The sequence below is a fragment of the Furipterus horrens genome, unplaced genomic scaffold (assembly GCF_987537825.1).
Source record: "Furipterus horrens unplaced genomic scaffold, mFurHor1.1.pri manual_scaffold_4, whole genome shotgun sequence".
NCBI classification, from domain to species: domain Eukaryota; kingdom Metazoa; phylum Chordata; class Mammalia; order Chiroptera; family Furipteridae; genus Furipterus; species Furipterus horrens.
The window spans coordinates 136,750,974-136,776,721 of record NW_028327174.1 but is presented as its reverse complement, the minus strand read 5'-3'; the positions used below and the strand labels follow the sequence as shown (position 1 = coordinate 136,776,721).

Sequence of the window (25,748 nt, the reverse complement as noted above, 5' to 3'; positions counted from 1 at the left end):
GTATATCTGTTGATCTGGTATTTCTATTTCTAAATATTTATTGTACATATCACTTGCTCAGTAGAGTTTATTGTGTGGGTAAAGAAGATGCTCATGTAGCACTGTTGTATTAACTAGATAAATAAAACTGGAAATATCCTAGATGTTCATCAACAGGGGACTGATTGAACCCACCACGGAGGAGCCACACAGTGGAATACTATGCAGCTGCCAAAAGGAATGAGGAAATTCTAAAAGTGCTGATACAGAAATATCTCCAAGATATATTAATAAACAAAAGCCAGGAATAGAACATTGTATAGAAAAAAAAAATAGAGAGAATATGTTAAAACTGATAAAAGTGGTCATCTCTAAGGAACGCATAGAATCTGGGGGTAAAAGGAAAAGTCACTTTTATTGTCTTATCTTACATAGTGTTTGCTTTTTACCTACTTCTGTATGTATGCAATATTTTTATAATAAAAATGAATGGTTAATCTCCTTTCTTCTGGAAAGACAGACTCTATCACTGCAAACTGTCTATGGGGTCCATTCCAAGTAAGAACTTCTAACACGTTGTTAGGTTGCTCTCATTCCATGCCGCACCCTCGCCTGCTTCAGCACAGCCCCCGAGTCATCATCCATCACCATCCAGACCTTCATTACGATGTGGATCTGAAAGTCCCTGACCTGACTCCACCCCCACCCCGCTCCAGCATCAATAAATCTACCTCTATGTCCTTAACTTCTTCTCTGAATGTGCTCTTTGCCTTTTTGTTCCAACTGAAACTTGCTGTTTCCTGAAGGCCTGTTTTCTCCCGTGCACCTTGAAAGTGACAGCTTCCTGTCTCCCCAAACACCCACTTTCTATCCTCTCTCCCTCACTACATCTGGACCATTTTTCCTCCCTCTGAAGCACAAGTGAACGAGCTCTACTACCTCTACTCCAAATGACTTCCTGCCACCCTCCCTGAGCTCCTGAAGACATCAGAACCCGGTTTGCTACTTTTCTTTCCACCATCACTCCTGTCACCATCCTCGGTAATTGTACACAGGCGGGCCCTGCAAGGCTTGGTTCCTCGCCATCCTAACCTACTTACTTCCAGGTCCCCTTGCCCCCTGGCTTACCTTACCCAACCTCTGCTGCAGTCAGACCCTATACCTTTTAGTAGCAGTACCTGCACCACTTCCAAACTCCTGATTTGAAGCATCTCACTTTCTGCCCATCACTTTTTCCCTGTCTGCTGAAACAATTCTTCAATCTTGATGGTCAATTCATTGATGCTATCATCTTTTCTCTGCCCTTCTTTGGAACTGTTCCTCTCTTGGCTTTTGGGATGCCAGTCTCTCCTGGTTCTATGCCCAACCCAGTCTCCTTTGCTGGGACTCCCCCTTCTTCCCAGACTCTAAATTTTGGAGTACTCAGGGTCGATTCCTCTTCCCTATTCATTAGTTAGGTATTCTTATTCAGTTCCGTAGCTTCAAATAAAATCTATATTGTATGACTCCCAAATTTATATCCATAGCCCTGACATCTCTCCCAAGATCAGATTCTATATCTACTGCTTTTTCCACATCTCTGTTCGGAAATCTCATAGGTAACTCAAACTTAACCTGAGCCCTGACATATGTGTAGCTTGCTCTGCTCTTAGTCTTCCTCATTGACATATAGTTATCCAAAAGTGATATTTTTCTTTTGGGAGACATTGCATGTTGCCTATCTAATGACATAATACCTATATTATCGGGACAGTTAATCATCCAGTTTAATAAGCTACATTTTCAAACTTCCTTGAAATTAGGGGTAACTGAGATTTGGGCCATTTTACTGGGAGGATCTAAAACCAAGTCTCCTTAAAAACAAGAAAAAACAGATGGGGAAAATCACTTTTGCTTTTTCTCCTTCCAGGAATACAGACAGGATGGCTGGAGCTCTAGCAGCATCCACCTTGGACCATGAGGTGCTCTTGAGGTTGAAAGTCAAATACAAGGGTGATGGAGCAGAAGAATGGAAGGAGCCTGGGTCTTGGATTATTGTGGAGCCTCCATATGTGCCATGTATAGCCTGCTCCTGGACCTCTTTTACTTGAGAGAGAAGTAAACTTCTATCTGACTTAGCCATTCTTAATCTGGATTTTCTGCTATATACAGTGGAACTTATCCTACCTGCTATATCATTGTATATAACAGAGTCTCATATTCAAGCAAGGATTTAAATATAATGTGAAGGTCACAGATAACAGCAAGGACCTATTTTATTACTAAATTTTCAGAGAATACATCTTGGGCAATAAAAAACACTATCAAAGGGAACCCCAAAATTCAATTTCTCTTTGAGAAAGTACTGGACTATTTCACTGTAATTATTAATATCAAATGACTGGCTAGACTAGGTGAACTGGAGGTGCTTTTGTTTATTTGAGATAATGGTTATTTTCAATACTCAGCCACATGCCTAATTTAGGACCCCATGATTCATTCATGTGAGACATTATTAAGTTTCTCAGCTTCGTAAAAGGGCTGTTGGTTGTTATGAAATAGTAGTGCTAATTTCATTGAGGAAAAGATCATTATAACTTCTTTTGGCCTTGATATTACACTTTTTCTATCTTTTTTTCTTCTACAAAGAAACAAAAATGGACTTCTTAAATAGTGGAGAAATTAATTTTCTAGAATGGCTTCTGTTAAGTGACAATAAGTCTAGGATAATCCATTGATGGTGACTTTCCCCAGACATCACTTCTTTGCAAGATATTAGTCAGGGTTTCTGCCTACCTACCTACCTGCCTATTTGTTTCTATGAATACTTATCTCTGAGGCACAAACATTAGCAGTTCTTTATAAAACCATTAGTGATAAGGTCTCTTCTCCTTTTAATTCATCTTGTTCTATTGCATAAATTGTTTCTTTTAACTAGCTTTTTATATTTTTTTCTAGAGTAATATTAGTAAGGAAGCCAAGTTCAATTTATTGAGAATTTTCCAGAGTGACAATGGCATGAAATTTGCATATCTGCAAATGAGAAATAAACTATGGGTTATTAACTTCAAGTAAAATTGGAGACTGCTTTTCCAAGAATAGGCAGTATCACCCTATGAGGAGATAAAGGGATGGCTGCTCATGTAGGGGGGACCCAAGGTCACCAAAAGACTACTGCTAGAGTCATTTGTTTGTATATCTGGACACATCTTGTTGCAGAAGAAAATATAGTCCTTGGGAGGAATGCAGCTTGCTGATCTAGTAAAATATCTCATCCAGAACATACACTTGATCACTATTAAGTGAACGGTAATATCAGGTGGCCAGTGAGACAGCTGTCCTCTTGGGAGCAGGACTGAGGCAGTGGAGCCGCCTCCCACTGGGCTCCCCCAGCAGCTCAGACCTGCCCATCCCAGCAGTCATCTCCCCGCCTGCGTCCCTCAGTAGATTTTGTGCTCTTTGGGGGAAGGGCTGCCTTTAATCTCCACAGGCACTGCATCCAGTCTAGTGCCTGGGACATACTTACTGAGTGTTGTCGGACCCAGTCAGCACTAACTGCGCATGAGGGGATAAATGAATGAGGGGGTACAATTCTGATTGGCTTGGGGTGGGAGAGGAGGTTGGGTGTGGCCCAAGGAGCTGCTCCAGGTTACAGCCTAGGGCACCTGAAGACAAGGAAGAAAGGAAAAGTGCCCTAAGGGAAAGAACAAATTCTGCAAAAATATCATGATTTTGTTCAGTGTCCAAGAGTGAGTGTATTGTTTTATTAAAATAAACTTTTTAGGGCAAAGTGTTCAAGTAGGGGTTTGTTTTATTCAGTAGCTCCTTGCTCATTCTACAGTGTCCTTATTCTGGGTTTGTGGTTCAAATCTTTCCCTTTAAGTGGCCTCCACCAAGCCCTCCTTCCCCTCTGGTAGCCAGTCTGTGCTGTCCGCATACCACCCTGAACGGCTAAGCACCGGGGAGCGGGGGCAGCAGGCCCGGGGAAGTCACAGTCCCGAGACGAGGTCCTCCCTCCCTCACAACTTTCTGCCTGAGTCCCGGAGCAAATTACTGGTTTCTCTGAGTCTGTCTCCTCGTCTTAATAAAACACTTCTTTGAGCTTTGGTTTCCTCATCTTCAATAAAATCTACCTTGTGGGATCATTTTAAGGATTAAATAACACAGAATATATAAAGCTCACAGCACTGCACCCAGCAGGCAGGGGGTACCCAGTAAAGGCTGGTGTTTTCCACCCATTCATCTCTCTCTCAGCCCGGGAGGTGAGAACTTATCACTCCCCCGCCCGCAATGTAACTCATGTTTACTGACCCTTTGGGGCCAGTTCAAAGATCACTTTCTCCACAAAATCTTCCCCCCAGTTGAAAGCAATCTTTCCTACTCCTGTAGTCTGCCATCTTCTTCTGAATATTTACAGTACTTACCACTTTCTTCCTGGAGGCTCAGTGATTGCTGTTTTATTTCTCTTCCTGTCTACAAGTTCCATGGGAACCAATTGCCTACCTTTTAATCTTGTGTTTCTCCAAAGCACCTAGCAGAGCAACTCTCACATAGGAGGTGCTCATATAATGAACTGAATAGGTGTCAAACCATTTTCTATATTTGGGAAATCATCACTCAATATCTCTTAGGATGGTGTGGCACATATAATCCATCTTTCCATTTTAGGGAGAAATAAAAAGGCTTAATTGCAGGTATCTGACTTCACCCAACATCCAGAGAATTCCCTGAAAATAGTTACAAACAATGACTGAACATGGGCAACCATAATAAAGTTCTGCTCAAGGGCTAGTCACTTTTCTAAAGTTGTGAAAAGAAATGCTTCAACAGAGGGGGTATTTCTTGAAGGCTGGCTAGTCCACTGTTGCCAGACATCTTCATCTTAATTGTATTTCCTTAAATTGTACAACATGGAAGTGACATAACTCAAAGTTATTGTTATTTTCCATGGGAAGTGAGAGGCCCTGGAGAATTTAAAGAAATCCCGCATGGTGGTTGCCAGGTCTGAGGTTCCTGAGCTAGTGCTGAGTCTTTTAGATGGAACCCCAGAATTAGGTTAAAGCCAGGCTTGGCTTGTCAAGGGAGCAACTGCCAAAGAGTGTGATTGGATGTGTCTGGATGGAGCCCTCCTGCACTATGAGTACTGACAAGGGCTGCTATGACTTCGAAGACTAACCTTCCAGAGGTTCTTATTCCAGGTGAAAGATAACACCTTAGTCGGCATTTCCAAATCAGTTCCACAACAGGCTCCATGGAAGGATGGGTTCTCTAGCAGATGCAGTCTGGGGAATACTGCGAAGTCCATTCCTCTTCACGACTTACTCTATGCCACGGTACACAGTAGCACTGAAGGCTCCAACGCACATGGTAAAGGAGCCTATTTAGCTTAACTTAGAAGCTCTCCCACTTGCTTAACTATGAAATAAATCCTGCTTTTTTTCCCCCCAGGTTGTTATAAAATTTCTAGTGACATCATATGAAACCAGTATTTCATAGAAGTCACTTTTAAAATGCTGCCTTAGTTACCATTAGCTATCACTGTGATGAGGATACATGTTCAGCTAAAAACAGAGCACAAAGGGATATGCATGAAGGGATAGAAAAGTCAAGAGAAGAATAAGAAATGTTTAAGGTGATGAGCGAGGACCCCTGAACACAATTTCACACCGTGCCAGACCCAGGACCAGCCATGGTTTTCATTGCAGACATGATTTTGACTTTGCTTTCCTGCCTAGAAAGCCCAGCCAATATCAAGTGAAATCATCAAATTGCAAGTAGCATTTTTGCATCTTCATGTGATCTGGTGTATGGAGGAGGAGGACGGGGACATTTGGACAGCAATGCTCACTCAAATGGATGTGAAAAAAGGAAAGAAGGAAACAGGATAGGGGAGAAATGGGGCAACCGAGGCAACAGGGAGGTGGAAGCTGCCCTGGGCATGGGAACCTAAAGACGGAAGGCTAAGGACGGAATGGAGTAAAGAAAGTGAAAAGTTATGACAGGTCAGGTAGAAGCTAACAAACCTACCTGCCACCTGAGCCATGAAATCGAGGCTGGGGCTCAGGAGATGCCAGAAGAGTGATCAAATTATAAAGTAAGTGAGTCCCAAGAGTTGGCTTCTAAAGCCAATCACCACTAAAAATCAAGGTGGCCTGAAGACACAGAATGAAAAGAACAGCTGGGACAGGGGTCTTCCTTTAAGCTTTGGTTGTCCTTTCTATCCTCTCAGTGGTAGGACACTTATTCTCATAGGAAATTTCTGCCCGTGGGTCTCTGACTCCCAAGAGTCTGCATTTCCCCAAGTTGTTGGACGGGCCCAGTCTGAGATCCTAATCCTAAAGCCTGCTGCTTTAGGAAACATCACAGTGGCTATTTGAAAGCACAGGGATAGCAGCAGAGAGGACCTGGGTGTAGTGCAGAAACCAGAGTGGAGAGGGGCTGCGAAGGGGCTTCCTCTTACCAAGGGCTTTCAGATGTACTTGCATGCAAAGCAACTAGGAAATCTTTGGCAAGCTAAGGCAACTTAGAAATACTAGAAGCTGAAAACAAGATATGCAACACATTTGGGAGTTATCTGTCACGCTGAAGGATAAAAATAGCTGATTCTCCTTCTAGGGTACCTTCTGATTTCTTGTCAATTTCAGTGTATAACTCATGTAAAAACCCCAAATGTTTTCATCACCTACATGTATTATTTATTATTCAAAAGGTGGAGGTTATGTGTGGGGTGAGATGGGGGGATAGGGCAATAGGACAACTCCCTTTACAAGAATGCAAAATTTCCAAACTGCTCATCCATGGTGATCTTATTCCAGAACAGGGATTCTGACTGGGGCAAGGTTGAGCTCTGGGAGAGTGCCTGGACTTTATTAATAAATCCATTTAAGAATAAATTTCCGTCAGACTTCATTTACCCAGGGGACACGGTTAAAATGATATGCCCAAGCTCACAGAGGGTGAATCTCAATACATGCAATTCTCCTGGCTGGAATGGTGACCCTGGGCTCTCAGAGTTAATGCCCTTAGAATGGTGAGGCCTAACTGTGGGAGCTGAGGATGTGAGCCTACAGCCTCCAGAGCCAGAAACATGCCTCTAGCTGGTGTGGGGTCTAGAAGCAACTTTAGCTCGCTTATTCCTTTGTATAAATCAGAATGTCACCAGAATATATTCCCCTCTCTGAAATTAAGGGCATATTTTAAGAAGAGTGTTGATTGGATGTGTTTCTTTATGTTGTTGTGAACATGTGGAGGAAGCAATGTTTACACAGTAGGTGTGTGCTTGTGTTTACATTGCCGACACCATTTCTTTGAGTGTGTTACACAATTGAGATGGCTTGGATCGTTTGAATGGAATAACATGATTACCCATGGTATTGCACGTCTCCAATTCCAAATAAAGGTGATGGCAAAAACTAGACGAAAATGCAGAAGAAGAATAGATCACACAATGTCACTGAAGTCATGCAAAGAGGAAAAAAAAGACTTAAAAAATGGGCAAGCAACAGACACCATAAATGAAAAAAAGCCAATGCATACAATTCTAAAATCATTCTTACCTTCTTCAGTCATTGTGTCATAATATTTTAGTTTTCCATATGATCCAAGTTCTACAACATCACAGTAAAAGACACAAAGATAAGGAACGAGCTGGAATGCAAGAACTTTTTTTACACATTCTTAATTAATCAGATTCAGAGTTATACTGTCAAATTCCTCAATCGTAACTATATAGAGATGTGCAAACATGGGCCATGTGGCAGACAGTTTTCATGGCCCATTTTCAGAAATCACTTAAAATATATTATTCCACTGTGGATAGGATGTGCACTGCATTATAGAATAGGACACAGTGATTTTAACATCTGATGAAACAGAATACTCAGCAAAGATAACTTCATACCAGGTCTAGCCTAGCCCTATAGTTTTTATAGAGGTGACATTCCCAAGAGAAAGGGCTGAATGAGGACAATGTCTGGGCCCACTGAGGCTTGTGAACACTGGATTTCTTCACATGGAACAGCAGTCCCAGGAGTTCATGTCACGGTTCTTCTGCAACAGAACAACCTCCTAGAGATTAAGGAAGGCTACCTGGGAAAACCAACAATGAAAAACCTTTTATATTCTTATCTAGCATTTTAGACAGAAAGCAGTGAATACCATGGGTGCAGCATTTTGGGAGGAGCTGTGAAAAGTGCAGAGTGCTCTGGGTGGAAGAGGGAAGCCCATTTCCAGGGAAGACCACCTGGCAAAGCAGCTGCAACTCCCAGATCAAGACTTCGCCTGCTGCTTGTAGTCTGCAGGCAGCAGGAGCTGACCAGCAGCCTCTCCTGTGTGCAGATCACCAAAGGACTCCCTGTAATGAAAACCACTGGCAACAAGTGAGCTATCCTGAGTCAGCTGTGGGATGGGAGTGGCAGTTTGGGGTGAGGTGGGGGAGGAAGTGGGGATGTACCATTTCTCTCTGTGTGTGTGTGTGTGTGTTTTACTTCAGTTCTGAAATAGAAACTTTATTATTGTTAATCTGAAAATTCTAGATTTTTAAAGCAACATTGTGAGAAAGTTAAGAAAATATTTTTTTCTGGTGTGACAACACTCTCAAAATGAACTTCAAAAAGTTAACTAGACTCGAGAGAGATCACTGTGATTCTGCAGAAAGTTTCCAAGGCTCATTAACTTGGGTAGCCATAGAAAATCCACATATGAATCAACTAATAATTGATGGGTTTTGTGTTCAAGATGAACGCTCTAGCTTAATACACAATGATATTCTTCTATTTTATATTTCTATTATGCATTCTAAATATATTCTTTTTCCGTGTGTTTAAAATTTTACCTTAAGTTATTTTTAACACACCAATAATCCAAAATTATGCATTGCAAAGAAAAATCACCTCATCTTTATGTTTCTGCAAAAAGCACCCTATTCTGGATTTTGTCAGATTCTTGACAAAGGATGCAAATGCTTAAATAAAAAGTTGAATTTTGTGTAAGTAACAAGAAAGTTTTTTTAAAAAAATGATTTATGGGGATTGTCTTCAGTGAAATATATAATTTTTTTCTGGTATTTTAAGAATAGTAGTCTATTACATACATGACATGGCACAAGTATGAAATTCTTAAATAATCTAAATACCTTCATAAATATTAAACATGTGCTCATGGTGGCTTTACACATAACGTGTGTGTGTGTGTGTGTGTGTGTGTGTGTATGTGTGTAGCCTTGCATTAAATTGATGGATTATATCAGCCAACTAATTTTTTTGTAACCTTTACTCCTTCCCTGAGGTAAAGCAGCAGGAAAAGCAGCTGTTCTTCTCTATTATTTGCTCAGGAAACAGAACGTGGATGTCTCTGTGTTCTCAAAGTTGGGCATAAAACATATTTTATGCAGTGAAGATGTATCACTGCATTTTTATGAATCTTTTTAGCTGCAACCTCTCTGTATGTACACACTCATTTTCCTGTATTAATCCCAAATTTTCAAACATCTGCTTGTGGCAGATGTGATTATTCTTTACCTTGTCTTTTGTGGAACCAGGTATAAATAAATACAATCATATTCTTTAATTATTTTATTTTTATGTAGTTGAAACTGGAACTGTTTGTGTCTGGTATAGCTCACACAGTCTTACTGCTATGACTATGTCTAGACTGCTTCTCAGTTGCTTCCTTGGATGGTCAATGGGACAGAAGGACAAGAACTGAACAGAACATATAAAAAATAGAATAAAAATGGTGGAAGAGAGAATAAAGTAGTGAAAAGCTGAATAGCAACAGGTGATGTAGCAATGCAAAGCATAGTGAGGAAGGAGGGCAAGGGGACAATACCTGCCCAAGTGAAGGGAACTGTGTTTGTGTCTTACTAAAGAGAAGGCAGAGAAGAATGTGAAGAAAACCAGCCTGCTAGAACAGGGTCTTTATCACTGACAACAATGGGATGGTGAGACGTAAAGTCCAGTGTTTGCAAGTGGTCAGGGCAACATCTCCAAGAGCTGGGGCTGTCTTCCCTAAACCAGGGCTTCAGGAGGCGCAGGAAGAGGGGTGTGACATGCGGCTAGGACGACTACAACACGCACACATAAGTCAGAGCACATCATGCCCCTGGCTGGTGTCCTACAGCCCATGGATGCCTCATGGAAAGTGGTCTCAGCCATTGTGTCCTGAGAGTGAAAATTCACCTCCATGGAGCCATTGCCTCCAGTCAGCACACTGCTCTTGGAGAATGATCAAGGCACCTTGGATTGGGATTCACTCTGTCCTAATCCAAACTGAGCTTCTTTGGGATAGGAGGGAAAAAGTAAGGGAGTTCAAGAGAGTGCCATTGAATATTATTTAGTAATATCCATTAGATCAACTAAGAGGAAGCCAGGATGAGAAGAGGGATGAATCACATGTGAATACTGTCCTGGGTACCACATGGTGGCTCTTCCCCATAACGTTTCTAGGAAGCCCACACAGCCTAAGAAAACCTTCCAGAACTCAGTGGTTTGAGATGAATTGTAAACTGGTCATGAATGCTGCCTACCATGGTGACCACGCTTGCTTCCATTCCGTTTGGACAGCCTGCGCCAGAGGCATTGAGCTCCCAGATCTCTAGGAGCGGGAGAATCTTTTGTCATTCTTCAGTCTGCTTCCTTCCAGGTCTTGTCACCAACATCACTACCTGGCTTTAAGATACCTTTGAGTTCTTGTTCATACTTTATAGTTGACAAATCAAGGGAAGAGCCTGGTCTTCAGTCTCAAAGAATCTGTGAGTAAAACTAATATTTTGGGTTCCTAATTTTCCTTTCTGAAGAGGGACAGGGACACTGATTCCTCCTTCCACACTGACTTTCTCAGCTCCACTCTGGAGGCCTGTTGCACTCTGAACCCCTTTTCAGCAAAACTCCCCAGTTAAGAGCAGCAGAAGAATGGCTTTTCACATTTCAGGGCTTCAAAAACTCTAATATATGCCAGGTGGGGAACCCCCCAAAAAACCCAGAATTTACTTATAAAAAATTGTGTATTTATTCTTCCATGTTTAAACTTCAGTCATCTTCAAAGTACTTTTTATTTGATGCAATACATCTACTGAGATGTTTTTTCCACTTCTCAAATAAGTTTTGAACTTGTCAATTTTGATGCCTTTTAGTGCTTCTGCCATTTTTTTGTTTCACCTCTTCCACATCAGCAAAACACTTCCCTTTGTGGACTTGTCATTTGAGGAAACAAAAAATTCCCTTGGGGCAATATTGGGTGAATAGGGATGGTGGGGCACAGGAGTCATTCTGTTTTTGGTCAAAAACTGCAGAGCACTCGGTATGCTATGGGCAGGTGTGCTTGTAAATTACCCACTGTGAAATGGACAAATGTGCTGATAATCTTCAAAAAAACTTCACTGAAGCTGAACGCAGTCTCTCACAGCACCAGCCTGTACACTGATATAGATGGGCTCCTAGAACACTCACCAAGCAGGAAAGCCTGTCCTACAAGGGGCCTGCCCTTCAGAAAATAATTCCATTTTTGAGGGGTCCCCCTCATAGAAGAAAAGTCAACAGAAGCATCCATGTGGAGTTCATTTAATTGGAATATAATGTAGAGATAGAGAAATAAATGAGAATAAGTATTTATTACTTAAGTGGCTGATGGAAAAAAATAATTAATTTTTTAAAGATCAAAGAGCTACTTTACTTTGGGTATTGGTGTGAGCTGCTCATGACTACCTAGAAATTAAGGCTTTCTCAATGAAGACAGTAATTTCTTGGTAAAATTGTCTAGTATCTATCTAAAAAGGTTTGTATAGATACTGGATTATATCATACCCCTGAAAGTATTATTTTCAGTAGTAAATAGAAGTTGAGAATATGGGGTTTGAAGCCAAGGTGTACATTTGAACCCCAGATCTGCTACTTACTAGCTGTGTGACTTTGAGCAAATTGGTTTCACCTTTCTGAGCCTCTGTGTCCTCAGCTATAAAGGGGCATAACTGTATCTCCCCTAGAAAGCTGTGGTGAAGAGTAGATGAGATAATGACACCCACCAAGCCTTCAATAATGGGCAGCTCTATAACTGCAAGCACCATCAGGAAGAGTGAGGGAGAACCCATGGGCCATGGAGCAGAGCAGTTAGAGAACTGGGAATTTTATACAGGTTTGTTAAAACAAATTCTACACTATTTACAGAGGCTGTAAGTAGGTAATTGTTGTTCAGTAACAACAGATATGCTGCCATGTCGGGAACAGTGTTTCAAAACAATTCATCACCAGTCCTGCTCTTCTATTCTCAGATTTATGGGGAACATCAAAACAAAGAGCACAACCATGGGAGCAGGACGTGCCGGGGGCACTCTTCATTCAGCTGACCACTGGTGTTCCAGCTTGGGACCTACGCCCCTTCCCTTCTAATATTTGCACATAAGCCTGTCTCTCCAACTGCGTTGTCCACATGTTGGTGGCAGAGACTCTGTTTCTCTCTAGATCTCTCCCAGCAGAACCTGGAACAGTGCTCTCCTCATATTATGTGCTCCCCTCATATTTCTTAATAAAGTATATAAATGCAAAGCTCTCAAATGACAGTGAGGTTTAGGATGCTTTGGTTTGCTGAACTTCGCTGGACTTGCTGAAGTCAAGAATACAGACACTGAGCCTGAAACTTCTTGACTACTGACACCATCACATCACTCTCAAGGTTAAGATTGCTCCTGAGTGAGACAGACAAGACAGTTCATTCACAGCTTGGCTCTACTACTTATAAGTTGGGTGACCCTCTCTAAGCATCAGTTCTTTCTAGTGGTGGGGGTGGGATGAGAACAATACATACCTATTCTTAAGATGGTATTCGGGTGAGCAGATGAGAGCATGTCTGTTAAGCACTTTGCACTGGGGTGGCACGGACATCCTTAATAATTGGTACCCCTCTTCATTTTCTGCCACAGGTCCAGCATGAACATCTAACTCAGCCCAGCATAAGGTAGTTAAATCCTATCTAAACTGTAATAATCTCTGTGTATGAGCACCAATGTCAATGTCTATTCTTGACATGTGCAAGTCATCAACGCCCCCTAGACTTCTTCCCTTAAACACAAGGAAGATTGGCAGAAGAACTTTCAGTTTAGTGAAAGGCTGCCCTGGTTAACTTCCAGAACCACGTTTTGCAGTATTTATATTTTAGCCTTAAGATAGTTTTTTTTTTTTTTTTAAATTTGTGCATTTATTTTTTATTACTGGGTAAAAGTGTTTGTTTTAAAGTTTTGAGAATAGGTAGTATAAGAGTTAAGTATTTACAATTTCCCATTCCATTCCTTACAAACATGGCATTTATATTTGTAAAGCTATATACTATTTAAGAGTTTTTCAGGCTATCTGAATTAAACATATTTCACTTGTCTCTTCATGTAAAAAATTTTCATCAAAATAGGCATGAATTATGAATTAGATATTTTCTAATGCAACCTAATTTTAAGCTTTTTGCTTGATTTCATGTCAAAAAATGCATGGACCACTGAAACTAATTGCTTTCGGTTAAAAAGTTTTCTTCGGTCATTATTCTTTTATATCAAAGGTGCATGCCAAGGCCAATTAATTTTTTCTAACTTAAAAAAACACTTCTAGACATAGAGGTTAAGTGAGGCAACAACCACAAATCTTCACTTCTTGCTCAAGTCAGAAGGAAAGGAATATATTAACCTTCAAATTCAAAATTTCACTCAAAAAAAGCTTTGGAAGTACTGACTCACTGCAGCAGCTCTGCTTAACATTCTGTGGGGGATTGATGTGAGCATGCTCAATTTCCTTAAGAGGCTCCTAATTGTGTACACGTTTGCCCAGGGACAGCTGTACTCAACATGTGGTGACACATGTATGTCACACTCAAGGTGTTAACAGAGATGATTTTGCCCTATGGATTTCTTTTCACATCCAGCTCTTCCAAATCTATGTTAATGAGTACTTCTGCTTCTTCTATAAAATTAAAATCTCTCACTTAGGCTTTTGGAAGCAAGGCAAGAACTTTGCAAATGAAAATAAAGGGCTGAATTTGGGGGTGATCCTCTATCAGCTATTTATCTTTGATAAATGAAATGACCAGCCACTTGCTGTGGGTGATATAAATAGTTGATGTGATCTTCGTAGGTCCTGCTATGAACATGTCTTTTGTTGAACGCTCTGCACTCTATAGAGCCTTTCTCGTCTCGCACACACTGACCTTTCAAATAGAGATGTAAATCAATGGTATTAATTTTTAATCAATCTTCTCTATTTTTATTCTGTTTAACCACTGTTTCCTAAATAATGCAGATTAGAAAAATATAATAGTTATAGTGTTGAATCTAAACCACCCTGTTCTTCCAATGGCTTTCCCCTTATTTTATTTATCTTGATTACCAATATTGCTGTTCTTTTAAATAAAGATATTTTGCCCAAGGCATTTCAGCAGAAGGCTCTGCTATGGATCATATAAGTAATTATATCCTAAAAGAGAAGTTTCCATGATTGCCTATGAAGTCTTCATGTCTTAAATCTCTCCTGGAGCTATTTCAGATAGCCCTTATGTTTTCTTTCACATCTCAGTAGAGAGGTATGCTGTATGAAATTATCACTTTGAGAAATAAAGATTGGGCTGGATGCGCCTGGGAGAACCACAGAGCAGACTAGGCATTCACTGTGTCCAAGTGGCATTCAGAAATTGTGACTTGGGCTAGAGGGTGATAGAAAAGGAAAAACCTGCTGTGACAAGACAGCTTTGATTGTTTTAGTCTCCAGTCTCACATTGGCTATTGGATATTCTACTTTGGTCCCCTTAATATTAATTCTAACTCCAGTCCTATGGACTATCCTTTTGCTTTTTAGCTCTTCCAAAAATAGAAAAATATAATAATTTCTATATACCAGCAGTTATTGAGGCAGCTGCCACGTACTAACAGAGTAACCCTCATTTGTGTAGGTATAGGAGGCACATTGAAAAGAAGCCAAGGTTGACCCTTGCCTCACTCCTATAAATCTTTTCCTTTGGAAAATCCTGCTGACTTCTGAGATATCACTTTTTCTGACAACAAAGAGTACCCTTTTGAAAGAAAATGCATGGGATAAACTAAGTTAAAAGTATCTTTTTCTGTTTTTCTTCTTGATGGTGTATGGTCTTATCTCCATTTATTCATTTAATGATTCAACCAACAAATATTTGGGTGTCTATTACGTGCCAGTATTGTGCTAAACTCTAAACAGAGCAATGATATGTCATATAGGGTCTAGCTTTTATGAAATTTAGTCTCCCTGGAGGAAGGCTGAAGCAATAGAAAATACCCTGAAGCTTGATAACTGTTTCAATTATTTATTGCTACATAGCAAACCACCATAAACTTAGTGACTTAAAAAAAATAAAGAAAAGAAAGGGCTGAATTTGTGGGTGATCCTCTATGAGCTATTGAGTTTCAAGTAGAATTTATGAACATACACACATGGCTAACTCTTAGAAATTTATCACCTGATTTTCATGCCTTCCAAATCTAGTCCATTCATGAAATACTCTCTTCCTTTTCAAACTTCCTGCAAGCCCAGACACACTGGCTTGTTATTGCTGCTATTTTGTTTTGCCCATTCTTCACATGTATTTCCTGCTTTATATCCATCTGCAGATATCATTCTGAGGCCCCAGCCCCAGGAAATATTGATGCTACATCAATGGACAAATCAGGAGTCAGTAAGATCCTGGCCCAGTGCCTGGAACACAGTAGGCATTCTGACAAAGCAGCAATGAACCATAGGCGCCAGGTATGTAGATGAGCAAAGTGGGCTGGGGACGCCAGTAGAGAGTGGCAGTGATTACGGAAACTCGGACAGCACCGCCTAAGAAGGGGCAGCACTCACTCAGCTCCAGCTTCATGAGCGAATGAAGACACAGTGTTGACAGATCTTCTAATTATTCAAGGGAAGCCAGATACTTGGATTTTTATTTGAAAAATCCTGATTTTTAAATGTTGGCAACTAATTCCAAATTAAAAGAAAAACACTCTGGGTTGTATTTGGCTCATCAATTTGTAACCTTTTGTTTAAAATCAGGGTGCTCAGTCCAGTTTTCTTTTAAATATTAGTTCTATGAATGAATGAACAAATGAGACCACTTAGGCTGCTGGAACTGGGAGGGGTCCCTGCTAGGTAACCTTTCTCTAGAAGGTCAAGGACTCTGGCTTGGTGTAGGTACCGCAGTCTGCTCATCTCTGGCTTTGGCAAGGACTCAGTTGCATCTCCTCAGGCTTCTCTGGGACCACCAAAGTGGAGCCCATGTCAGGCCGATGGAGCTGCTACGATACCATGACTAATCCCCTCCTTTTTGCATGATCTTGCCCAGCCAGCTCTGCCATAAGACAAGCCAAAAGAACAATTTTTGCTTGTTTTAAATCTTATTTTGGGGAGGAATGGAAGTTGCCCAGTAGGTGTACCTGTTCCCAATTATCTTGTAGGGAAATATCTGGATTATGGTAAATACATAAAGTGGAAGATTCTGTAAAGTAGGTTAGGATCACAGAAGGGGGTATCATATAATTATATGGGGATTATCATCCTTGAACAGTGAACAATAATGTGTGGTCATTACTGTGGATGATTCAGATGGTTCAAAATAAAATGCCCAAGTGAGTCTCTAGATATTCTGACTTCTTATAAACTTGTCACCTAATTTGCAGTCTTGCTCCTCTGTGGTGTTGCTTAGCAATATAAATGGTTGGTGATTTCTGTTCTGTGAGGAGCTGACTCAGGCCATATTTCACTGTAATTTACATGCTCTGGATGATCAAGAAAGAAAAATGGGACCTGGCTATGCTGTTCTGCAGCTTTCCTTTAGAGGTGGGTTGGGGTAGAGGTCGGGGAGAGTACAGGATAGAGCAAGCAGGCTTCTGTAAAAGATTTTAAAAGAAAAACAACGAGCAACCAAAACAAGAGAATCGACTCAAAACTGTGGCTACAAAAAGATTTCCTGGTCTTTTATGAGTATCCTTTTAATTGTGTGATTAAAAACCTAAATAACAATCTTAAGATAATTTTATCACTAATGCTTTGTCACAATGGTTTTTCTTTTTCTCAAAGGGATGGAAGAAAGCAAATTACAATATAGCAGGATGGCATCACCATCTGTAGTTTGGACTTACAAGACCTTCACTTGACAACTGGGACATGCCACTTACTAGTCATGAGACCTTGGGCAAGTTACTCAGCCTCTTTAACACACAGTTCTCACACTTATGTAAAATGGGAACAATAATAGTTGCCTTGCAGGGTTGAGGTTGTGGTGAGAATTACAGGTACTTAACACATAATTGGCACATAATATGCATTAAATATATGGTAGGTATTACTAAATAAATGGTAGGCACCTATTGGTTTTCCTTCAAATAAATGAGGGTGGTCTCATAGATAGTATTCCTCTGATTTCACAAAATTGCAGTGAACCTGGTATCAAGAGACCTTATCACCATGTCAGATAAGGAGATCATGTAGCACAGCATAAGTTTAGGAGCCAAGCAATGTGAGTTCTAATCCAGACCTTATTTATTAGCTGTGTGACTTTGTAGTAAGATAGCCTTTCAAAGCCTTAGTTTCCTCATCTGTAAATTGGGTTAATTCTAGTACTCCCTTACTGTGTTGTTGGAAGGGGATTTCTACAATGCCTGGAACATTGGAAGTCCTCAACACATGTCAGCTATCATTCTATGACTGGGCCAAAGCCCAGTGAGTAATGAGTGTTCAGGCTAACATAAGTAACAATAAGTGACCATCAGGATTAGAACTTTGTCCTAGCATTCTTTTCATAAGTTTATTGTAGGAGAAATAGGTTAAAGAAGAATGACAAAATAACGACTAATTATGTCATGGCAAAGGAAGCCTATGAACACCATAGTTTTTTGTATAATATTATCTGATATTAGGCACATGGAGACTGTTGGCATTATTTAAAGATTGTAAAGCTCAGGAAAAAAGATTATATAAAGATCTTTACATTTTTATTTTAAAAAGAAAAGCTCAAAAGGGACTTCATTTGTTTTGGAAAGTGGCATTTCCAGTGGTTAAAAGAGTGAGTTCTGGGGTCCAACAAATCTGGTTTTGAACCCAGCTCCATCAATTACTTTCCTGTGTCCTGGGGCAAATTATTTAGCTATTCTAATTTTCAACTACCTTTTCTGTAAAAGGGTTATACTAGAAGAGGTTATAATATAATAAGGTTATAATAAAATAGAGTCATAGGATTGATGTGAAAACTAAATGTTAATCTATATGAAATGCTTAACACAGTGTCTTGCACATAGTAAGTATTCAATAAATGGCAATTATTCCAGTTGCATTATTATTGCCTTCATGGGCATCAGTTGAGAGTTCTAGATGAATATTTAATACCTTTTTCTGGTCTCTTCTTTTTCAGCTGGAGTTTCCAGGGAAAAAATGATATTGCCAAACATAGTGAAAGAACATGGTTTAAACAGCAAAGAATATAGACTATCAGATACCATCATGCAACATTTGGAATTTATTTCTTATTTCAGAAAATCTGTTTGAGTTCTTCTAATAGCAAGTTTCTAAAACATGTTTCTAATAATTTTGTGTGTAGGGGGTAAGGAGTTAGAAAGCTAACATTTTTTACTAATAATGGCATCTTCTAACATCTTGTGTAAATTTTTACATTTCTGTAAATTGGAAGATTATGTTTATAAAATCAAACAGAAGATACTTTCTGAATAAGTCTTATAAAAGTTGGGGGTGGGGAATATAAGCACATTATTACTAAGTCTTAAAAGTGACAAAATATTTTATTCTCTTCCCCTGCTCCCTTTTAATTATTTTTAACTATTTTATCCATCTATCTATCTATCCAATCCTCACCCAAGGAGATGTTTCCATTGATTTTTAGAGAGAGAGAAAGGGAGAGAGAGAAACATAGACATGAGAAAGAAATATCAGTTGGCTGCCTCGTGTAGGCACCCGGACCAGAGATCGAATCCACAACCCAGGCAAATGTCTTGACCGAGAATCGAACCAGCAACCCTCCAGTGTATGAAATGACACCCCGACCAACTAAGCCAGGTGGCCAGAGTGCCCCTGATCCTTTTTTAAAAAAGAACTCATGAGGTGGTGCATACAGGTAGGCCCACTGTCTTCTTTCACAGAAATGTGAGCTTGGTTATAGTACATGTGACTAAGCTACACAGGGCTGGGCCTAAAGTGATACTGATGTTTCTATAAGCCACACCCACGATCCAACCAGTCACAAAGCGCTCTCAATTTCACCCTAAAATAGCCTCAACTCTGTCTCTTCTGTTGCATTTCTACTGGCCCTACCTTACTCAAAGGCCTGGCTGAGGCTGCTGCAAGAGTCTTATTTGAACTCTTGTTTCCTAATCATTCTTATCACCTACTGTTCCCGGAACCTGTCACCCGTCGTCCAGATTGTTACCAGGGTAAGCTCTTCAAAATGCAAACTGAAAATAGACCCCTAACTTCCACACATAGTGTCTTTTTGTGTAGGAATTGTATTAGGTCTCCTAATTTGTTTAATCATTTAGAAGCCAGTTTTGAGATTCTCTCCTGCGGGCAGCATTCCCGAATGTCCCCCATCCGTAGTGTCAGCTACTTCCTCCTGTTGTGTGCTCACTCACTGTACCTTCACTCTCTGCTTTCTGCCCTTCAGGGCAAGGGATCAAGTGCTCATTTCGTTAATGCCAGCACCCAGCAGAGTTCCTGGCACTCTGCAGGTGATTAAGTGCGCTGAATTGAATTAAATCTTTATTTAATAGTGCTGTGTTAATCTTCTTCAGCCCAGCTGCCTTCGGTACTGATGTCTATGGTTCCTTCCATTTTAGTGTTCTAATGCCATAGTTTCGAATATTGTCTTCAGTGCCTCTGTGGGCAGGGAGCCTGTGAAGGGAAAATGTCTGTGACCTGAACTCTTGGAATCACCTTCATTGTTCCTGTAAAGCCAGAGAATTTAGATCATGCAACAGCACCATCAAGAGAGTCCTCAGTGCACAGAAGACAAAATGGTGACAATATCTTAGAGATAGAGATGAAAAAACCACTGGGGCACAGGATGGATGCTGCATGCTGGCAAAAGAACAACTTGGATGTTTTGAATCCCATCGTATGGCCTGGCTGGATTTACTGGCTTCTACCAGACAGAGAGAATCAGTGCTAAATTATATCTGGCTATTGGGTGAGTACAGCTGAGTTTCACCCTCTGATGCACTAAGCATCAAATAATATTGGAAAAGCATATAGGAAAAGTGTCCTAGGGGAGGAGAAAATAATAATAAATAATAAATAATGATAATTGATAAACCTCTGGCCTTCCAAGGGGGGGGGGCAAGGGGTAAAGAGAGAAGTATGAGAAGGCAAGAGAATATGAGAACAGAATAAAATTGAGGGAAAAAAGGATGGGAAGATAGAAAGGAAATTAATGCCACTGATGTGGAATGATTCAAATTAAAAAAACTATCTTACAATTATGTATTATTATATACTTGAGTATTGCCCAGGATGTCATTTTACTGAATACATGGATCTCTACCACAATAGAATCACCCAGAATTTTGAAGAATTTGAAGGGTCAAATTGAAAGTAGAATGAATGTTCATGCAATCCTCTAAATTTCACTGGTTTTAAGTGTAAATCCATTTACCATTATTCTGACTTAAATATCATATTGTATAAAGTGGGACTATACAAGTGAGTTTAAAACCCAGATGCAAAGACAGGGCAGAAGATTAAGATATGTTTCACAAAAAAGTGCATTATACACCTTAGATTAAATAGCAAATGCCTGCCAGTGAACCAGAGATCTGATGATGTAGGCAGATTCAGGGCCTTTTACCCCTTAAGTATACAAATGTTTTGGCAGGGCTGAAAAAATTAGTACAGCAATTGCTTTTCTAGATTTTTATCAATATGTTAAAAAGAATTTTTTTTTCAGTCTGACCAATGTCTTTTTTTATTTTTTACTTTATTGTTGTTCTATTACAGTTGTACCAATTTCCCCTGTTGTTCTCCACTGCCCCGCCTACCCTCCTCCCCACTCCCAAAGTCAACCCCCACCCAGTTGTCCATGTCCATGGGTCATTTATACATGTTCCTTGACTAGACTCTTCCCCTTCTTTCTTCTTTTCTCCCCCTCCCACCTCCCCTCTGGTCGCTGCCAGTATGTTCCTTGTTTTCATGCCTCGGGTTCTATTTTGCTCATTTGTTTGTTTTGTTGATTAGGTTCCTCTTATAGGTGAGATCATATGGCATTTGTCTTTCACCATCTGGCTTATTTCACTCAGCATAATACTCTCCAGTTCCATCCACGATGTTGCAAAAGGTAGGAGTTCCTTATTTCTGCTGCATAGTATTCCATTGTGTAAATGTATCATAGTTTTTTGATCCACTCATCTACAGATGGACACTTAGGTTGTTTCCAGCACTTGGCTATTGTAAATAATGCTGCTATGAACATAGGGGTGCACAGGTTCTTCTGAATTGGTGTTTCAGGATTCTTCGGTATAATCTCAGCTGTGGAATTGCAGGATCAAATGGCAGTTTCATTTTTAGTTTTTTGAGGTAATTCCACAGTGGCTGCACCAGTCTGCATTCCCACCAACAGTGCACTAGGGTTCCCTTTTCTCCACATCCTCATCTGCACTGTTGTTTGTTGATTTGTTAACAAGAGTTATTCTGACTGGTGTGAGGTGCTCTCTCATTGTGGTTTTAATTTGCATCTCTTTGATGGCTAGTGATGTTGAGCATCCTTTCATATGCATACGAGCCCTCTGTATGTCCCCCTTGGAGAAGTGTCTGTTCAGGTCCTTTGCCCATTTTTAATTGAATTATTTGTATCCCTGGTGTTGAATAATACTAGTTCTTTATACATTTTGGAGATCAAACACTTGTCCAAATATCATTGACAAATATGTTTTCCCATATGGTCAGTTCCTTTTCACTTTGCTCATGTTTTTTTTTAGCATTGCAGAAGCTTTTTAATTTAATGTAGTCCCATTTGTTTTTTCTTTCCTTTATTTCCCCTGACCTAGGAGATATACTGGTGAAAATATTGCTGGATGGGATATCTGAAATTTTACTGCCTATGTTTTCCTCTAGGAGTTTTATGGTGTCACTGCTTACATTTAAGTCTTTTGTCCATTTTGAGTTTATTCTGGTGTATGGTGTAAGTTGGTGGTCTAGTTTCATGTTTTTGCATGTCCCTGTCCAGTTCTCCCAGCACCATTTATTGAAGAGGCTATTTTTACATCATATTATGCTCCTGCCCCCTTTGTCAAATATTAATTTATCATAGAGATCTGGGTTTATTTCTTGTCTCTTTATTCTGTTCCATTGATTCATATGTTTGTTCTTATGCCAGTACCAGACTGTTTTGATTACAGTGGCCTTGTAATATAGTTTGATATCAAGTATTGTGATTCCTCCTACTTTGTCCTTCTTTTCAAGATTGTTGAGGCTATTCGGGCTCATTTTTGGTTCTATATAGATTTTTGAAGTATTTGTTCTAGCTCTGTGAAATTTGTTATTGGTATTTTAATAGGGATTGCGTTGAATCTATAAATTGCTTTGGGAAGTATGGTCATTTTAATTATGGTAATTTTTCCAATCCATGGACATGGTATATGCTTCCCTTTATTTGTGTCTTCCTTAATTTCTTTCTTCAGTGTTCTGTTGTTTTTTTGAGTACAGGTCTTTTACCTCCTTGGTTAAGTTTATTCCTAAGTATTTTATTTTTCTTATTGCTCTGGTAAATGAAAATTTTCCCTAGTTTTTGTTTCTGATATTTCATTATTGGTGTACAAAAATTCCTTCAATTTCTGAATATTGACTTTGTATCCTGCTTTTCTGCCAAATTCACTTACTAGGTCAAGTAGTTTTTTTGTGGAGCCTATAGGGTTTTCAGGTACATTATCATGCCATCTGCAAACAATGACAGTTTTAATTCCTCCTTTTCAATTTGAATGTCTTTTATTTCTTTTTCTTGTCTGATCACTATGGTTAGAACTTCCAATACTATGTTGAATAGAAGTGGTGGAAGTGGACACGCTTGTCCTTTTCCTGATCTTAAGGGGAAAGCTTTAATTTTTGGCTGTTGAGTATGATGTTGGTTGTAGGTTTATGGGATATAGCCTTTATTATGTTGAGGTATGCTCCCTCTATTCCCACTTTGCTGAGTGTTTTTTATCATGGGTGATGTACTTTATCGAATGTTTTCTCAGCATCTATTGTTATGATCATGTAACTTTTGTCTTTCATTTTGTTTGTGATGTACCATGTTTAGAGATTTGCAAATATTATCCCATCTTTGCATCCCTGGTATGAATTCCACTTGATAGTGGTGTATGATCTTTTTAATGTATTGCTGAATTTGGTTTGCCAATATTTTGTTAAGGATTTTAGCATCTATGTTTATCAGCAATATTGGTCTGTATTTTTCTTTCTTTGTTGTGTCTTTACCTGGTTTTAGAATTAGGATAATACTGCCCTCATAAAAAGAGTTTGGGAGTCTTCCCTCTTCCTGAAATTTTTGGAATAGTTTGAGGAGGATAAGATTTAGCTCTTCCCTAAATGTTTGGTAAAATTCACCTGTGAAGCTGTCTAGTGCAGGGCTTTTGTGTGCTGAGAGTTTTTTTTTTATTACTGATTCCATTTCACTGGTTGTTATCGGTCAATTTAGGTTTTCTGCTTCTTCTTGATTCAGTTTTGGAAGATTATATGTTTCTAGAAATTTGTCCATTTTGCCCAGGTTGTCAAATTTCTTGGCACATTGTTGTTTGCAGTGATTTTTTACAATCCTTTGTATTTCTGTGGTATCAGTTGTAATTTCTCCTCTTTCATTTCTGATTTTATTTATTTGGGTCATCTCTCTTGTTTGTTTTTTTAAAATAATTTATTTATTTGTTTGTTTCTTTTATTTTTAGAGAGAGGGGAAAGGATAAAGAGAGGGAGAGAAATATCACTGTGTGGTTGCCTCTCACTCGTGCCCCCAACTGGGGACCTGACATGCAACCTAGTAATGTACCCTGACTGGGAATCGAACCAGTGACACTTGGCTCGCAGACCGACGGTCAATCCACTGAGCCACAGAAGCCAGGGCTCTTGTTTTCTTGATAAGTCTGGTTAAAGGCTTACTGATTTTGTTTACCTTTTCAAAGAGCCAGCTCCTGCACTTATGGATCCTTTAAATTGTTTTTTTTTAGTCTCTATATCAGTTCATTCTGCTCTGATCTTGATTATTTCCTTCCTTCTGCTCACCCTGGGCTTTGTTTGTTGTTATTCCTCTAGTTCTTGTAGATGTATGGTTGTTTATTTGAGATTTTTCTACCTTTTTTAGGTAGGCCTGTATTGCTTCGAACTTCGCTTTCAGGACTGCCTTCACTGTGTGCCATAGGTTTTGGGCTTTAGTGTGTTCATTTTTACTTGTTTGCAGAAACTTGTTTAATTTTTCCTTGATCTCATTGTTAACACGTTCATTATTTAATAGGATGTTATTCAGTCTTCATGTATTTGAATGTTTTTGAGTTTTTGTCCTTGAGGTTGGTTTCTAGTTTCAAGACATTGTGATCTGAGAAGATGCTTGATATAATTTCAATTTTCTTGAGTTTGTTGAGGCTTGTTTTGTGTCCTACCATGTGATCTATCTTTGAAAATGTTCCATGTGAACTTGAAAAGAATGTATATTTTGCTTCTGTGGTGTGAAAGGTTTTCTATACATCAAGTAAATCCATTTGATCTAGAGTGTTGGTCAATGCCACGATATCCTTGTTCATTCTTTGCTTGGACAATCTATCCACTGTTGACAATGGGGTATTAAAATCCCTTATTATGAGTGTGTTGTTGTTGATATCTTTCTTGAAGTCATCCAAGATTTTACTTACATATTTGGGTGCTCCTATATTGGGTGCATATATGTTTACAAGGGTTATATATTCTTGATGAGGTCGTGGTCGGCAGCCGTCCGTCTCGAGAGATGATGGTGTAGCTTCTTAAGAGTCTATCTGCACCGCCGAGAATGGCTGTGCAGTCCAACTCGGGAGTGACACGGTATCTGTCTCCTCCCGTGTTGAATCGACATCTTGTGATGACGCTGGAGTGTCCTCTCCAGTGAAGCTGAAGCTACAGAGCCTGGGCAGGGTGATATGGAGGGTCTGCTGTTGCCCATGCAGCAGACCCCTCCTCTCTTCGCAGCTGAATGGTCCAAGGGAAAGACGGAGTCAATACAGCTTGGCTTCAGGTGCGCCGCAGGAGTTGCCGGTGTTGACTACAACGTCAAATCGCCTTAGGGACTCCGGCTCCGGATTTTCTGTCGGGGTTTACTCCCTTAGCCTTTCCCCTGAAGAGGTATGCCGCAAGGCAGCGGAGGTTTTTTGGAGTCAGAGTTTTCCTTCTCTGATGTGCCCTGACTGGAAGATCGAACCAGCGACACTTAGCTCGCAGGCCGACGCTCTTTGTCTTGAAATCTATTTGTCTGATATAGCATTGCTATCCTAGCTTTTTTTCATGTCTGTTTGCTTGGAATATTTTTTTCCTATCCCTTCATTTTCAGTCTGTGTAGATCTTTTGTTCTGAGGTGGGTCTCTTGTGGACAGCATATATATGGGTCATGTTTTCTTATCCATTCAGCTACCCTATGTCTTTTGATTGGAGCATTTAATATATTTACATTTAGGGTTATTATTGATAGGTCCTTATTCATTGCCATTTTTTTCCTCTGTACCTGTGTCCTTTGCGCTCTTTCTCTCTCCATCTTCTTAAAGCATTTTCTTTAGCATCTTTTGCAATGCTGGTTTGGTGGAG

The 25,748-nt window shown here is 39.8% G+C and overlaps 1 protein-coding gene across 1 annotated transcript in view; it reads right to left on the bottom strand.

Moving 5' to 3' along the window:
- The window catches only part of SLC24A2 (solute carrier family 24 member 2), a 243,780-nt gene that overhangs the window by 46,588 nt on the left and 171,444 nt on the right, over positions 1-25,748 (bottom strand). The window contains exon 4 of the mRNA XM_090275816.1: positions 7,515-7,565. Coding sequence (XP_090131942.1) covers positions 7,515-7,565 — 51 coding nt within the window. The remainder of the gene's footprint in view (positions 1-7,514; positions 7,566-25,748) is intronic.